We start from the raw sequence: 15,796 nt of genomic DNA on the forward strand, positions 1-15,796 counted from the left end.
TAGTTGAGATTCCTGCACTGCAGGGGGTTGGACTAGATGACCCTTGGGGTCCCTTCCAGCTCTATGATTCTATGAAACAACACTACCTTTATTTTGCCATTGCTTCTCTGCTTTAAGCAGCACTTGCACTGTCCACTTTATACCTGTTCAGCACAACCTATGTTCCAATAATCCAAGGATCCTACAGCTGCTGTTACATCTAAGTACACCTACAACTGGATTAAAAGTATAGTCTCTCGACAGAAACTTTTCTGCCAGATGACTGAATCCACAATTATATAATCAGGTCAGGCCTAATAGATTTGTGCTCACAATAGCATTTTATCTGGATGGATGAAGTAGCCATTTTATGTGGATCATCTTAATTGTACAGAAAAATGGAGGGGAACAGAAGCTTCACAATATTGCATTATTACCTGTGCTCTGGTAGCATGGGTAACCATATATATCTATCCCTTTGTTCCATTGTGTGTGAAAACAGAGGCTCTGCATTTGCAGCGTAGCTTGGTGGATAAAGCACTTCTTATTTATTCATTTTCATTATCGTCGAACAAAGCCCACTGGTGGGTGTGTGTGTGTGTGTGTGTATATATATATATATATATATATATATATATATATATATATATATAATATCTTAAACTTAATTGCAGCAGGGAAGGTAACACTTCAAAAGAAAGTAACAAACAAATGTGCCTGCTAATATTTCAAAGATCTATTGATTATATGCTCCTGGTTTAATTTTATGTGAGAATGCTTTAAGCATTTTTTTATTTGTAATTATTATTCCCCCCCCCCCAAAAAAAACCACAATAACAGTGCAGCACTTCTGTTTGTGTGGCCCCCTCTCCTCATTTATGGAAAGTAATTCTTATCTTAATGCATTTCTTTCTCTTTGTTACTGAGGGTATTGAAAACTCCCCTTTATATTTATGCATTTGGAATTCCTTGGATAAAAGATGTTAGAGTGCAGCAGCGGCGTGATACTGACTGTGTCTTCCCCGCAAGGCTCTGAACTTGCATCGGAGCTCAGGTTCCTTCTGCAGGGTGGTTTCCTTGGTGAACGCAGCTGGATGGTGGAAAGAAGAGTTTCCACGGGGCATTGAACAGAGCAAGAGCAATGGTAGCGATTCTGGGGAAAGATTGTTCAGAAGTATTTTGTTGTGTCCCCCAACCCCCTGCCCTCACTCCTCCAGGTATATGAGAGCTCCTCCAAAATGGAACAGTTTGTGACCCGCTTCTTACTTCGCGAGACGATGAACCAGCTGCAGTCCCTGCAGGTCTCACTGGAATGTGCTGCAGACACCATTGAAGAACAGGCTGGCCGAGAAAGGTACAAGAAATGGCTGGGGGAGTGGGGAAGAGATGTAAAGTAAAGGTAAAGGGACCCCTGACCATTAGGTCCAGTCGTGGTCGACTCTGGGGTTGCAGCGCTCATCTCACTTTATTGGCCAAGGGAGCTGGCGTACAGCTTCCGGGTCATGTGGACAGCATGACTAAGCCGCTTCTGGCGAACCAGAGCAGTGCACGGAAATGCCGTTTAACTTCCCGCTGGAGTGGTACCTATTTATCTACTTGCACTTTGACGTGCTTTCGAACTGCTAGGTCGGCAGGAGCAAGGACTGAGCGACAGGAGCTCACCCCGTCACTGGGATTCGAACCGCCGACCTTCTGATCGGCAAGTCCTAGGCTTTGTGATTTAACCCACAGCACCACCCGCGTCCCTAAAGAGATGTAAAGGCGCCACCAAAATCTGAGGAGAAAGGTTCTCTGGGCATGCCACTTCATGTGATAATGGCCTCAGAGCACTCCCTTCCTTCCCTCCCTCCCTCCCTCCCTCCCTCCCTCCTTCCTTCCTTCCTTCCTTCCTTCCTTCCTTCCTTCCTTCCTTCCTTCCTTCCTTTTCTCCACGTCTCAAACCAGAGGGATAGGCTCCATTCACATGTGGAACTTTATTTTGCTACTGATATTTCATCTGCCCACAAAGTCAATAGGGACAGTGGCAGGACTGGAGTGGATTGTGCAGTCTACCTCCAGCATCCCATTCTGGCCCAGGGTTTCTCCCATTCCCCACCATTTCTGGGAGCAGCTCCTGCATTTCCTGCCTGGTTGAATGCTGCAGTGCTGTTCTGGAAGTCAGAGGAGCTGTCACATAGTTCAGTTGCAGAGACAGGAATAATACGTAATTGCCACCAGGGAGAAGCAACCCACAGGAACTGAGAAGAACCAATATTTCATTCTTATTAGATCTGATCTCCCAAAGCGGATACCACTTTTCGTATCCTTGAAGTTTTCAGAATTACAGTACTAGTAAATAATACAATGCTTTAGAAAAAGCCCCCACAGATTTTAGACCAAGAGTGTGCTTAGGGTATGTCTCCTTTGTGCTCCTACAATGAAGAATGAGGGGCCTTGTTTGCAGAAACTCACACAGCAGAAGTGACTCTTAGCCATGTATTGCTGGCTATGATTCTCTTTAGCACTCATATAACCCCTGTTTTAAAACAGCTGCTTTGGGTGGCAGTTTATTTTCAGGCCCAGTTTAAGGTTTAAACCCCTAAATGATTTAGGCCCCTAATATCTGAAAGACTACCTCTTTCCCTACAGTCCCTCCTGGGTGTTAAGAACAACAGAGGAGGCCCTATTCAGAGGGGTGGGGGTGGGGGTGTCCTGGGAGAAGACATTCTCTATGGCAACTGTGTGTATCTGCCACCTTCATCACACAGTTTTTGGTGAATGCTGAAGATACATCTCTTTACCCCATCTATAATTTAACTGTTTTTAATATTGAATTTTAAATTGTTGCAACCTGAACTGGGACCTGATGGTGAAGGGCAAGTAATACATTGAAAAAATAATACAGTTGTTGTTGTTGTTGTTGTCGTCGTCGTCATCATCATCATCATCATCTCATTTTGTGCTTTTCAGGAACGATGTTACCAAATCAGAAGCTTTTGTGGGTCCACGCACTGCTAAAAGATGTGGCCGTAGAGCTCAGAAGAACATCTGCTTGTCTCCGACAGATCCTTATTCGGGGATGCTCACCACAGGTACTGGCAGGTTTCCCATCCCTCTTGTCAGACTTCACATTGACATGAGGCTGGCTGCTTCACTGCCAGAAGCAGAGGGGTGGCTTCTGGAAAAAATAGGGTATAAAATGTCTGAATGCAGTAAGAAAGTATTGTACAAATTCCCTGGCCACCATCAACAATGGCCTGGTGCACACAGCCATAGGCATCACCTGGTTTCTCATCACTTGAGCACTATTGACATTATTATTATTATTATTATTATTATTATTATTATTATTATTATTATTATTATTATTACTACTACTACTACTACTACTACTACCCATCCATCTAGCCACTCTGGGCTGCTTACAGCACATATAAAATCATAGTAAAACGTGTTTACATGTTTACTCCCATGTAGAGTGCTCCAGCGGCGTAGCGTGGGTTGTCAGCACCCGGGGCAAGGCAAGTAATTTGCGTCCCCTAACCCGGGGCAAGGCAAGTAATTTGTGCCCCCTAACCCCTAACCTGCTGCCGCTGCCAGCTTCTTCTTGCTGCTGCCTGGGTTGGTCTGGTGTGGTTCTCTCCCGCACTCAGCGCTGCGCTGGGCGGCCGCTGCACTGTCCCTCCCCCAGATAGTCCCTCGCTCTCTCTCCGCACCGCACACCTGGCACCCACCCCCTCCACAGTGGGCGGCGACCCAGCGGCTCGGATCGGATTCGCACAGCCAGCACTGCAGTGAGAGTGAGTGAGCCAGGTAGGGGCAGAGAGCTGCGAGTGCGAGCGCGCCCCCCCAGATGTTGCGCCCAGTGCGGCTGGCCCCCCCTGCACCCCCCATGCTACGCCACTGGAGTGCTCACATCTAGCAGCAGAGCAGGACCAGAGCAGGACCATTTCACCAGAACTTCAGCATCTTGAGCACAGAGGTCTCATGCATATAATAGAGGCCCCTGATGCAAATGAAACATGCATAAGGACTCCACGCATCGAGAGCAGGACTTGAAGCACAGCCCCACTCCTGTTGCTACATGTTAGTGCCCTCCATGTGAACGAACACATGAACAGAGCCTTGATTACTCAATGATCTGGCGACTTGGTGTGCGCTGTGTTTTGAAAAAAACATGGTCATGAAAGGTTATGTGGAAATTCTAGGTACAGAGTTTGATACACGGGGGCTTATTCATGCAGGTCGCCATTTGATGCTGATGTCAGCATGCGAGGGACACGAATTATTTATTTACCTATTTTAATAATTTATACAGCATTTAATACTGCCATTCCTAAGTGGTGTACATGAGGGATACAAGAGGTACACCAAAAGGTAGGCACACTTAACGCCTTCATAAGAAGAACCACTGTGCCTTTCTTTCTAATGAATTGCTGCAAATCAGGACCTAAGTAGACCTTAGACTGTACTACAGCACTAAGATCAGAGATAAGCCTCTGCTGCTGTCTTTAGCTATCCTTTTACAGTCAAAGGAGAATCTCCGATCTTAGTGCTAATCTCCACAGCACTAGGACTGGAGACAAGCCCCCTATGTGCTCTTTGATAATAAAAAGCAGCAACGATAGTGGCTTATCTCTAAGCTTAGCACTGTGCAGTCAGGTGACTGACAGATGGTGGCCACACCCACTTATCAAAATAGCCCACAAGGCTGGGCTAATTCTAGGTCAGGCCTTCCAGCTTGATCCTTTTCCCCACCCCACCCTACAGGGAACTGCCTCCAGCCCACATTTCCCAAGTAATGTCAAGTAAAAGAAACACCTGATGTGATATCCTCACTTTCTGCATTCTCCACCCCTTTCACTCCAAATAACTGGCTACTGCTTTCAAGGGTCGGGGAATGCTGGGTGTGATGTCACACCATGCAAGTGGCAACCATGTGACATCTAGTTAGGCCCTGAGGCATCGTTCTAACAAGAAGTCTGGAAGTAGCTTGAAAGCCCATTTCTGATCTGTGAGCCAACACAGGCCAGGGCTCTCCCATGTTACAGTTTTCATCACAACACCAGCAGTGTAAGAAAGTACATTCACAAATGAAAACCTATCAGAAGTGGTCATGGCTATTTTCCAGGCAGAGGTCCCGTCTGTGTTGCAGCACAAAGCACATTATTCTTTAAGTTTGCAGCCACAAGGAAATCATTATGGGGAGGGGGAGGGGAGAGAGAGAGAGAATGGAGCATTGCCTTCCTTTGTGGGCTGGAGTGGGCAATGCCACAGGGTCAAGGAGGAGTAACAAGCAAACAAGCCTAATTTGTGCTAAAATGAAGGAGTGAAGGTTTGCCATGCCATCCATCTGTCTGCTGACACTACAGAAGTACTCCCTATCCGCTGAACTACAGGCAGGAGAAGACTTTGCATGATTTCAGCTCCTTCTTCTCCCTTTTTCCCATTGCATCCAGGTGTTTGTGTGGAAACTGACAGCCAGTGGACAGCTGAGATCGACCAACTACAGCAGCTTATTGACAAACTGGAATGTAAGGTGGGCCAACAGATGGAACTGGTAGTAATAATACATGATGGAGATTCTGTGTAGAACAGAGATGCATTTTCCCAAGATCCTGGCTGCTTCTCAGGGCATTTGGATCTGGTCCAAAATACAACTTAGTTCGCTTTAATATCATCTCCTGTTGGGGCAGTTCAGGTTCTCCCTAGACATATCTGACTGAATTCTCCATCCTTCGACCAGGGAATCTTTGAGCATAAAACCCTATAATCAGGCACCACTTTCCCAGCCTCTCAAAGTCAACTTGCCTACTAGCAAGGGTTTGGAAGATTTGATTTTTTTTATTTTATCCATTAGGCCCCACCTTTGTAGCTTTTCTTAGTAGATTATGCTTTAAACCCATCTTTAAAGCAGTTTTAAACTGTCACAATTACCAGTCAAGGGACCCTAAGATATCTAGTTATAGTAAGAGGGGAAAGTACAGAAGCCAAGTGTCAATAGAAATATTGCAACCTTTCTTTTAAGGTTTATTGCATCAACCAAAGCAACCAATATTAACCAACCAAGTCTGAAATGTAAATGGCTTATATATGGTGGGCCCCATTTTGTGACTCTGATGTGTTTCAAATATATGTACATGCAATGCCTGCCTAATACATTATGAGTTGGAGATCCAGACATTGCTCCTGCTGGTAGAAGAGGGTAGGTGACTCCTGGCCACCCCCCTGTAACCCACAGCACCACCTCCCACACTGTTTCAGAGGCTTGGGTGAACCCTGGAGGACTGAGTGACTTGGCAAATGTTGCCTCCCTCCACCTCCCAGCAAAATCCTTCTGTTGAACCACAAAGGCTGAAAGGAGCCTTTCTGTCTGTGGAAGGTGCAGTCTGGATCCAACCCAGAGTCTGTTCAATGTACAGCATCATATATATTTCAAAACAAAGTGGCAGTAAAATCCTAAATAAAGTTCTGTCCTTAAACAAAATGGTTTTCTTGTGCCCTTTCCGGGATATTCCCAGGGCGAAGACAAAGGAATAAAAGTTTTTATAGAATTGTTTATGGTGCCAGGAGTCCCTTGTCTCCAGTCATGTATAAAGAATGCTTTATACTTCAGAGGGAGGTGATGCATTCTCACAGCTTATATTAAGGTCCATATTCTTTCTGCTGAAATTGAACCTAGCCAAAACCCTAGAATGAAACAGAAAACTAAGGAGCATCTCTAGAGGGTGTTTACTGTGAAATATTCCAGAACGGTAGCTGTGTTAGCCTGTTGCAAAAGGAAAAGAGAGGGGGGAAGGGGAAAGAAGGTCTTGTGGTCTTTTAAAAACTAACAAATTCATTATGGCATAAGCTCAGTGAAGTCAACCGTAGTCCACAAAAGCTTATGCCACACAATACATTAATGCATATATTAACATGTCAAAAAAATTTGTACTTTCCAATCTTTCTGGGGAAGGACCATATCTTAGTAGCAGAACATCTGCTTTGCATGCAGAAGGTGCCAGGTGCAATCCCCAACCTCTACAGGTATGGCTGAGAATGTCTCCTGCCTTAAATCCCAGACAGCTTCTTCCAGTCAGTGTATACTCAGTGTATCCTGAGTGAGATGGGCCAGTGGTCTGACTCAGTATAAGACAGGCTTCCTAGGCTCCTAGGACATAGGTTCCTATATACCATTTGACTCACTTCCTCGGGTTTTTACTGTTCTGCCTATGAAAGAAGCTGGGACTTCTCTGCTGATGAGATTATGAAATATCATCCTCATTACCTTGGAGCTGATTCATAAATGCATGCTCGTCATTTGCAGCTGAAAGTGTGAACTGCCTCTGTTGAAAATCATTGTGTCCGGAGATAGGAAAGTTCTGCCTATGGCGTGTGGTCTCTTAAGAGTGTTCCATACGTATGAAATACCATCTGATGTTCCCCTGATTCCTACACATTACACTCACCCGTAACACTGTGAGACATCAGATAACCAACTGCTAAAACTCCCACTGGTTTATGTCTGGATACCAATAAAAATGGCTGGTTTTGCTTCTGGGAAGAGCTCAGATGCACACAGGCTAGACCCTAAAGGGAGTGGGATTCCAAATCTGAAGAGTCTGTCATGCTTCTTCTCATATATTACATTGCATCAGGCCAACTTACCAGGGTTTTTGCTCTGACATACTTCTATGTAGTGCTTTTTTTCTTTAAAAAAAATGTTTAGGGGTACTCTCATTTTGACTCAAGAAAATAACCATTTTATAGTTCAAATCGGGGAAAAATAAATACAGTAATTGGACAAAAGTACAAAGATTCACAAAATGTTTAGGGGTATGCGTACCCCTGCGTACTCCAGAAAGAAAGCACTGCTTCTATGGCAGCCAAGTCTTGGTTTGTAGCAACTGTGAATGCTGGCAAAAAAGGGCAGTCATTAAGTCAATTATGCATTTCACACTTTCACATTCATTTTCCTCCTTTTGCAATAATTGTGCATTTCTGTCTACTCAGAGTCCAAGGCTGGAACCTCTGAAAGATGATGTGGTCTGCAAAGGAAGAGATTCTTCTGTAAGTTTAATTGTGACCGCTCCGTTTATTTGATAATCAAAATGAGCAAATCCTTCAGCCAATGTGCTTGGGATACTATTAATATACTGATGGCTACAAAAGAAGATGATTTAATGACCAGGTGGAGTAAAGGACAGGGCTCCTATGCCTTTGAGAGCTGCATAGAGGAAGGGATTTTAGAAAGAGCAGCTTTTTATATCACAGGGCTACAAGGGTGAGAAAAGTTGCCTCCACCAGATCTTTCTCTTCTGCCCAGGGCTGCCAGTGGTGTTGCAGTCTAGTCCTCTAGTACTTGTGATCACTCAGCAAGGGAGGCTGCTAGTTCCAGCTTGTGGCGATATGTTTATATGGCAGCCTCTGCAGAAGTTTGATCAAAACTGACATTTCTAAAGCTGTCACCCTTTGAGAAAATATGTGCCATTACAAAAGGGGACTCCAGACTGTATTTTGCTGGAAGGACTCAAGCACATTCCAGGAAATGTAGGTTGGCACAATTACAGTGGATTAAAGCCTTCTGTTGCTTCAGTACAACAAATTCACATTAAGAAATAAATAAATGGGCTTTTTGCCTTTAGGATAGCAATGGTGAAATGTATTGTAAAGCATGGGAATGAACAAATGAGTAATGGGGAGACATCTAAATGCCCCACAAACACATCAGGATGGATGCAGGGTGAATATTCATTGTAGTATAACCTCTCTGCAACCAAACCAGAACAAATGTGCAATAAAGACCAAAAACAATTCAGCCTCCATGTAAGTTGCATGCAAGCAAATCAGGACGAATGCTCAATAAATGGGTTGTCTGGAGGAGCCCAACAAAAATTGCAGAAGCCACAGTGTGTCTTTAAATGAGCAGTTTTTTGCATGAGTTTTGAACTAAAACCATACCTAAAGTGGGTAAGTCATCTCCCAGGAACAATTGTGTCGTTCCGAGAACTTTGCTCACTTTGCATTTCTCATTCATGGAGCTTAATCAATGTATGATAATAATAATAATAATAATTTAATAATAATTTATTATTTATACCCCGCCCATCTGGCTGGGTTTCCCCAGCCACTCTGGGCAGCTTCCAAAAGAATATTAAAATACTGTGATACATCAAACATTAAAAGGGCTCCAAAACATCTGCCATAGCCTTTGCACATAAGAAAGGAAAGGATGGATGGATGGATGGGCTGGCCAAATGCATGCTAAAAAGTGTTCTGTGCCAGTTAGAGATATGCTGCATATGACGGGGAGCTATAGTGCACTGTCAATGCTTCTGAGATCTCTTGTTATCTGCATGCTCTGGATCAAGACTGCTGGAGGGCACCATGCTAGGGATGGTTGCTTCTTAAGCAATAATACACACATTTTCCTGAACTATCTTTCTCTCTGTTAGTCTTTGTTTGTCACTGGTTTCTTCTAGAAAGTTGCCAAATCAATATAAGTGGGTGTTGCAGAACCTGTTTGGGTGGGTGTGTTTCTAGGTGGAATGCAGTCCTTAGATACAAAGGGCTGCATTTGATCATAGGGATATTGCATGTAGCATACTGGAACTGGGTCTATAACCCCTCATCATCTCTCTTCCCGCTCCTGCTTCTGCCACTTTCTGCAGCACATCCTGGTGGCACAGAGACAGATCTCAGTGGCAGACAGTGGATTAGAGGCATTTCGCCAAGCTCTCCAATCCTACACAGAAATCACAGCCGGACAGAGCAGCTGCCTACAGTAAGTCTTCCAGAGTTTGACTTTCATAGGCTGTTTGGATGAGAGATGTTGTTAAGAACAGCAATTGCGGCTTTTGTCGAACTCTCCATCTTCAGGCTATTAATTTTAACTCACTCTCCCAAACAGCTTAGTGGTATTATATAGAACAAAGATACAGGGTTGCTTTAGAGTTATTCCTGAAAAAAATATATCTATGAACTAAATTGCCCACCTAACATCCCCCATAAAGTAGATGAATGCTGCACTACAAGATACAGACTCATTACAGGGAAATATTATTACTCTTTTTCTGTACAGATGGCAAAACAAACAGAAGCACAGAAAGAAAATTGCACACTCAGATGATTGTGAATGCAGACTCCCCCCCCTTTCCTAGTTCTGTAATTATTTTTGCTGTTGGAAAATGCATTAAGTAATTGGAAATGTACTAGTAACCGCCTGTATTTTATTTCCAAATACTGGGGAAAAACAAAAGCATTCATCACTGAAACAGTGAGAAAGGAAGAGTCAGCAGATTAAGTTACTGAATTAATGAACATACAGTAATAATGATAATAATAAACTTTGGGAAGGTATTAGCGTTAATCAATTATCTTCATGGGAAAGTTGGCACAATTTCATTGTTTGCTGGAATTGGCTTTGTGATGGCAGTTCTTCAAGGCAGGATATGGTCTGAAGGAGCATGAGACTATGACCTTGCTGGGTCTGAAACTATAGGAGAACCAAAACACAGTCATCTTTCAGAAGTTACACTTATATAAACTTTTCTCTGCAGTTCTCCAACCAAATAATGTTTGGAGAAATGCATATATTTGGAGGGAAGCATGCATAGAAATGAATATGTTAGTGAAAATAACAGGTAGTTGCTAGCAAAAATGTGTACATTAGCCAAAACTGTACACAAAAAATGTTTATTAGCAGAAAGGCACACCTAAAATGCTGAAGCATTTTAATGAGGATATTCAAAAAATGAAATTTGCAAAATGCTGCAGAAATGCAGAGAACCAAATCTAAGATTGGAAAAATGAGAAACTGGGAGATCTGAAATCAACAAATCCTTCGATCCCCAATCACCAGTATCCCCCAAAATATTAGGCTGATTTATCTGTGCCTTGACCTCATCACAGTCACCCACATTCCACATCACTGGCAGCTCCCACTGGCAGGAAAACAACATGGGTAAATATGCCTTAAGACTCATAGGAGAGTGGAAGGAAACTTGACAAGGGGCTACTATTTTTGTCAGCAACCTGGTATGAAGTATAACACCCAGTTCCATTCAGAAAAGGTTCTGTAAACAGATTCTATTTAGTAGAGTTTGAGGCTAGTATCAATTCTTGTGAGTGAAGAATATCGGCATGTCCAGCAATTTCATTAAAGTCAAGGTGACGTGGAAGGTCAAAGCATCAGATAAAAAATAGAATGTCTGCTAGTCTGCCGAATGCAGGCTGTGCAAAAAAATGGGGCTGTCACAACAAACTAAATGATCCTTTGAATAGCACTGGCAGTTCTTAAACATCCTTGTGAAGATGGTTCAAGAGCTAGGTTGGCTGTGAATCCTGGGGTCAGAGACTATACAGTGTCTGACATCTAACGATAACATATTCCCTCATGGCCTGTCTTCTTTTCCTGTAGTGTGTCTGCCCACAAACTGTCGAGCGATGCCTGCTTCATCCTCTATGAGTTTTGGCAAGATGTGGCTTCATGGAGAAGGTTGGTGGCTCCTGACAATTCATGCAGTATTTGTGGGGAGACCGAGTGGCGGGGGGAGGCCTCAAAGCGGATGTCCAGTTAGCATGGGCCAGTACTCAGGGATGATGGGAGTTGCAGTTCAGCAACATCTGAAAGGCACCACATTGGCTACTCCTAATCTCAGAAGTCACCCATAGAAGAAGAGGTTCCATAAGACTTGCCTCTTGTTACCACCTGATATAGATATAGATATAGATATTGATATAGATATAGATACCGTCCCAACTCTACCCATTTCTTTTCAGCCACCTGCAATCAAACTACAGTAAGAAGTTTCAGCGTGCCATTATTGACTTATTGGACTCTCCGGAACTTTTGACCACCATGCTCTTTCCAGGTTGAGTACTGATCGATGTAGATTTGCAATTTTGCTTCCAATTTCGCTTTTATTGTTTTTTGTTTTTTTTAAGTGCATCAGACCTAGAGGTGAGAAGGCCCGGAAAAAAACGGAAAAATGGGGAGGGGACCAGTTCCCCCCTTTTTTCCAAACTTAAAAAACGGCTTTGGAAAAGGGGGGAAAACTGGTTATTTTCCCAATTTTTCCGGGGTTTTTTCCAGGCCTTCCCATCTATAATCAGACCTCTTAACATTACATCAGAAACAGGTCACATAGTGTGTCTCTATTCTGATCTAAAATTTATTTGGCAATTCAGAGCTGTGTTCCATACATCATGGTCCTTAGAATAGTTATTCTTGCAAAAGAAATTCTTAAAAATTATTAGACTAAATTGTAGCCCAGTCTGTCCATTTGAGCAAGGCTGGTCCAAGCCATTTTGGCACCATAATAGTGTTTTGCCCTCTGCACCAGGGAAGAAGGGGTGGGGGGAGATCTATATCAGGAGCAAATGCGGGTGGGAAAGAAAGATGGACATCAGGTTCTCCTGCTCCAGTGGACCCTGCTGCCTAAGGTGGTCACCTCACCATGTCTCATGGGTGGGCCGGTCTTGCATTTGAGTTATGTGAACCCCTTGTTTTTGTTTCCTCAGCTTGCTGGTGGATCATGAACAATAACTGATCTCCCCATGGCATTCCCTCAAGGCAGCCAGCATGTGGATGGAGCAAGCATTCTCTTCGCAAGACAGCCTTCCTTCCAGGGTTGTCCTCCCACCCTCTTCAGTGTTGCTTTTCTCATCTATATTAATGTGGAATGCTTTTACCTTCTTTCCTTCTGCAGCTTTGGGAATGGGGCGGCACTTTGGAATGCACCCTGCAATCCTTCCTGAACGTCGTCTTCCTGCCACCTCCTACCATTTTGACATTAGGGGTTTCACCCAGAATAATGCCATAGCCTTGCTAGCCTCTTTGACGATAAGAACAGCCTATTATTTTGGATTGTTGGTGCTACAACAGTCGGTTTGACCATCCGGCATAGCATGATGTACCCCCACTGTCGGAGGCAGCACGGCTATGAATTCCAGTTTGCTGGGAATGACTGGTAGGAAGAGTGATGTTGTGCTCAGGTCCTACTTGTGGGGCTTCCCATAGGCATCTGATTGTCCACCCACCATATGAACATGGGCCTTTGGCCCAATCTAGCACGCTCTTCCTGCATTCTTAGGATGGTGCCACAAAGGGAGCACAATTCATACAGATTGCTGTGGAGATGTGAGGTGCAAGGCCAATATTGGATATTGTCATCCCACAAAGCTTTGGGGATAAATTAATGAGAAGACAGAACAATTTTTAGGTCAGCTGTAACCAGCTCTTTCCTGCCCTGTGCCTGAGGTCATTGCAGAGTGCTTAGGAAACTTTGATCAAGGAGGGTAAAATTAGAAGATTCTCCAGTAAGGATCAATGTTTTCCATTAGGGTCTGTGTGCATTTTGTGATCCTGCAGAAGTGAAACAACAACAACACCACATACATACATACATACATACATACATACATACTTAAAGCCCGGTCTGACCTCTGAGAACTAGGTGCCATATCTGCAATGTTCAGTTCAAGTTAAATGGCAGCCCCTGACCTTTTCCAAATCTGCCTTACTTGTTAATGTGATCTTTCTGAGCATCACTTCCTCAATTTATTGATGCATTTATAGTACCCTTGACAGTGTGTTCCTTACTAACAAGCTTAAAGAAAGGTGATCCAGGTCCTAGTGCTAAAGTAGGAATGTCTGAGAGGCAAATAGGTCATAATTAGCATCAGAGCCAGAACAGAAAACACATTTTGTCATCTATGGTATCACAGTACCATGAGTAGCTGACAGAGGAAATTTTGCCCTCTTGTGTTATTTGTTTCAAGATAGACATTTTGCTCAGAATCTCACCAATATACATGCAGCAAAGGAGTATGACCAGTGCTATTTTTCTAGAAAAAATGGTGCCAGAACTCACCATGAGCTCCTCCTTTGTTCTCCTAAAATGGCAATGGCACCTACCTGAGAGGTGCCAGAACTGAGTTCCAGTGAGTTCCAGCTGAAAAAAGCCCTGAGTATGACTTAGGCAGCTGTGATCCTACAAACACTTATCTGAGAGAAAGTCCCATTGAACTCCATAGGAATTACTTCTGCATATACAGTGGTGCCTCGCAAGACGAAATTAATTCGTTCCGCAAGTCTCTTCGTCTTGCGAGTTTTTCGTCTTGCGATGCACGGTTTCCCATAGGAATGCATTGAAAATCAATTAATGCGTTCCTAGGGAAACCGCCTTCAGACCAGGTCCGGGGACAGTCTGTCCCCGGACCTCTTCTGAAGGCTGGGGGGGGGACAAGGGCTTTTCTTCCCACCCCCAGCATTTTAAAAAAACCCGGGACAGCGGAGGACTTCTCCGCTGTCCGGGCGATCTTAAAATGCTGGCGGGCGGCATTTTAAAATCGCCCCGGGACAGCGGAGGACTTCTCCGCTGTCCGGGGCGATTTAAAAGCCCCTGGGAAGGCAGGCAGGGGGGACAAAGACTTTCGCCCCCCGCCCGCCTTCAGAAGGTGTTCCCGCCCCCCCGCCCCGCTTCGGAGCAGCGTTCCGAAGCGGGGCGGCTGGGGCAGGTGTTCCCGCCCCCCCGCCCCGCTTCGGAGCAGCGTTCCGAAGCGGGGTGGCTGGGGCAGGTGTTCCCGCCCGCCCCGCTTCGGAGCAGCATTCCGAAGCCGGGCGGCGGGGGCAGGTGTTCCCGCCCCCTGCCCCGCTTCGGAGCAGCGTTCCGAAGCGGGGCGGCTGGGGCAGGTGTTCCCCCCCCCCGCCCCGCTTCGGAGCAGCGTTCCGAAGCGGGGCGGCTGGGGCAGGTGTTCCCGCCCCCCCCGCCCCGCTTCGGAGCAGCGTTCCGAAGTGGGGCGGCTGGGGCAGGTGTTCCCGCCCCCCGCCCCGCTTCGGAGCAGCATTCCGAAGCGGGGCGGCTGGGGCAGGTGTTCCTGCCCCCCCGCCCCGCTTCGGAGCACCGGGAGAAGCAATCTCCCCGCAGCCCCTTGCTTCAAAAGAGGTCCGGGGGCAGCGGGAAGCGCTTCCCGCTGTCCCCGGACCTGGGGCTGCGGGGAGAAGATCGCTTCTCCCCGCCGCCCCTTGCCTCAAAAGAGAAGACCCACTGTCCCCGGGGCAAGCTTCGTTTTGCGAAGCAAGCCCATAGGGAAATTCGTCTTGCGAGGCAACTCGAAAACGAAAAAACCTTTCGTTTTGCGAGTTTTTCGTCTCGCGAGGCGTTCATCTTGCGGAGTACCACTGTACATGAATAGAATTGCACTGTTAGGCTGTAATCTTATGCATACTTTCATTGGAGAAAGCCCCAGTGGGGTGTCAGTAAACATGTTGAATTGAACTCTTAATCTTAAAAAGGGATGTCCACTGGGGTGCCCTCCAGATGTTGTGAACTACAACTCCCATCAGCCCCAGCTAGCATGGCCAATGGTCAGGGATGATGGAAGTTGTAGTCCCCAGCATTGAGGTGAGGGGAGACCCACCAGATTGGCTATCCCTGATCTAAAACTAGCCTCAACTACCTTTTTGGCTTTGAGAATATTCTCAAAGAAACATTAGGAATATAGATGAGCATCACCAACAGAATTTTAATTATCCTCCTAAAAATAGAAAACGTGGTGAAAACAGTGTCTTTTGGTGGGTGGGTGTGTTAATTTTATGTATTTACTGAATTTCAAGATTGCTCTTCTTTATCCATAGCAATCACAAGGCCATTTCCCACCAATTTCTCCAGCAATCTTAACACACATGGTCAATAATAAAAGCACATTTTCATCTCAAAACACAGCAGTGTAGAGTAATAACCCAGGGTTTTGAACAACTAAATTACCCTCCATCAACAGAGTCCTATATAAAACACTCAATACTGTCCTTTCACATTGATTTTTTGGGTGGCTTGCAAGACTGCAAATAATA

The 15,796-nt window shown here is 45.0% G+C and overlaps 1 protein-coding gene across 1 annotated transcript in view; it reads left to right on the forward strand.

Moving 5' to 3' along the window:
- NECAB3 (N-terminal EF-hand calcium binding protein 3) overlaps positions 1 to 12,777 on the forward strand; it is a 79,563-nt gene extending 66,786 nt beyond the window's left edge. The window contains exons 6-13 of the mRNA XM_083508224.1: positions 1,197 to 1,333; positions 2,929 to 3,050; positions 5,418 to 5,497; positions 7,954 to 8,010; positions 9,612 to 9,724; positions 11,360 to 11,437; positions 11,722 to 11,813; positions 12,463 to 12,777. Coding sequence (XP_083364350.1) covers positions 1,197 to 1,333; positions 2,929 to 3,050; positions 5,418 to 5,497; positions 7,954 to 8,010; positions 9,612 to 9,724; positions 11,360 to 11,437; positions 11,722 to 11,813; positions 12,463 to 12,491 — 708 coding nt within the window. The 3' untranslated portion in view covers positions 12,492 to 12,777. The remainder of the gene's footprint in view (positions 1 to 1,196; positions 1,334 to 2,928; positions 3,051 to 5,417; positions 5,498 to 7,953; positions 8,011 to 9,611; positions 9,725 to 11,359; positions 11,438 to 11,721; positions 11,814 to 12,462) is intronic.
- Positions 12,778 to 15,796: the final 3,019 nt, after the last annotated feature.

Source organism: Podarcis liolepis (assembly GCF_965112155.1).
Source record: "Podarcis liolepis genome assembly, chromosome: 6".
In the NCBI taxonomy this organism is placed as follows: domain Eukaryota; kingdom Metazoa; phylum Chordata; class Lepidosauria; order Squamata; family Lacertidae; genus Podarcis; species Podarcis liolepis.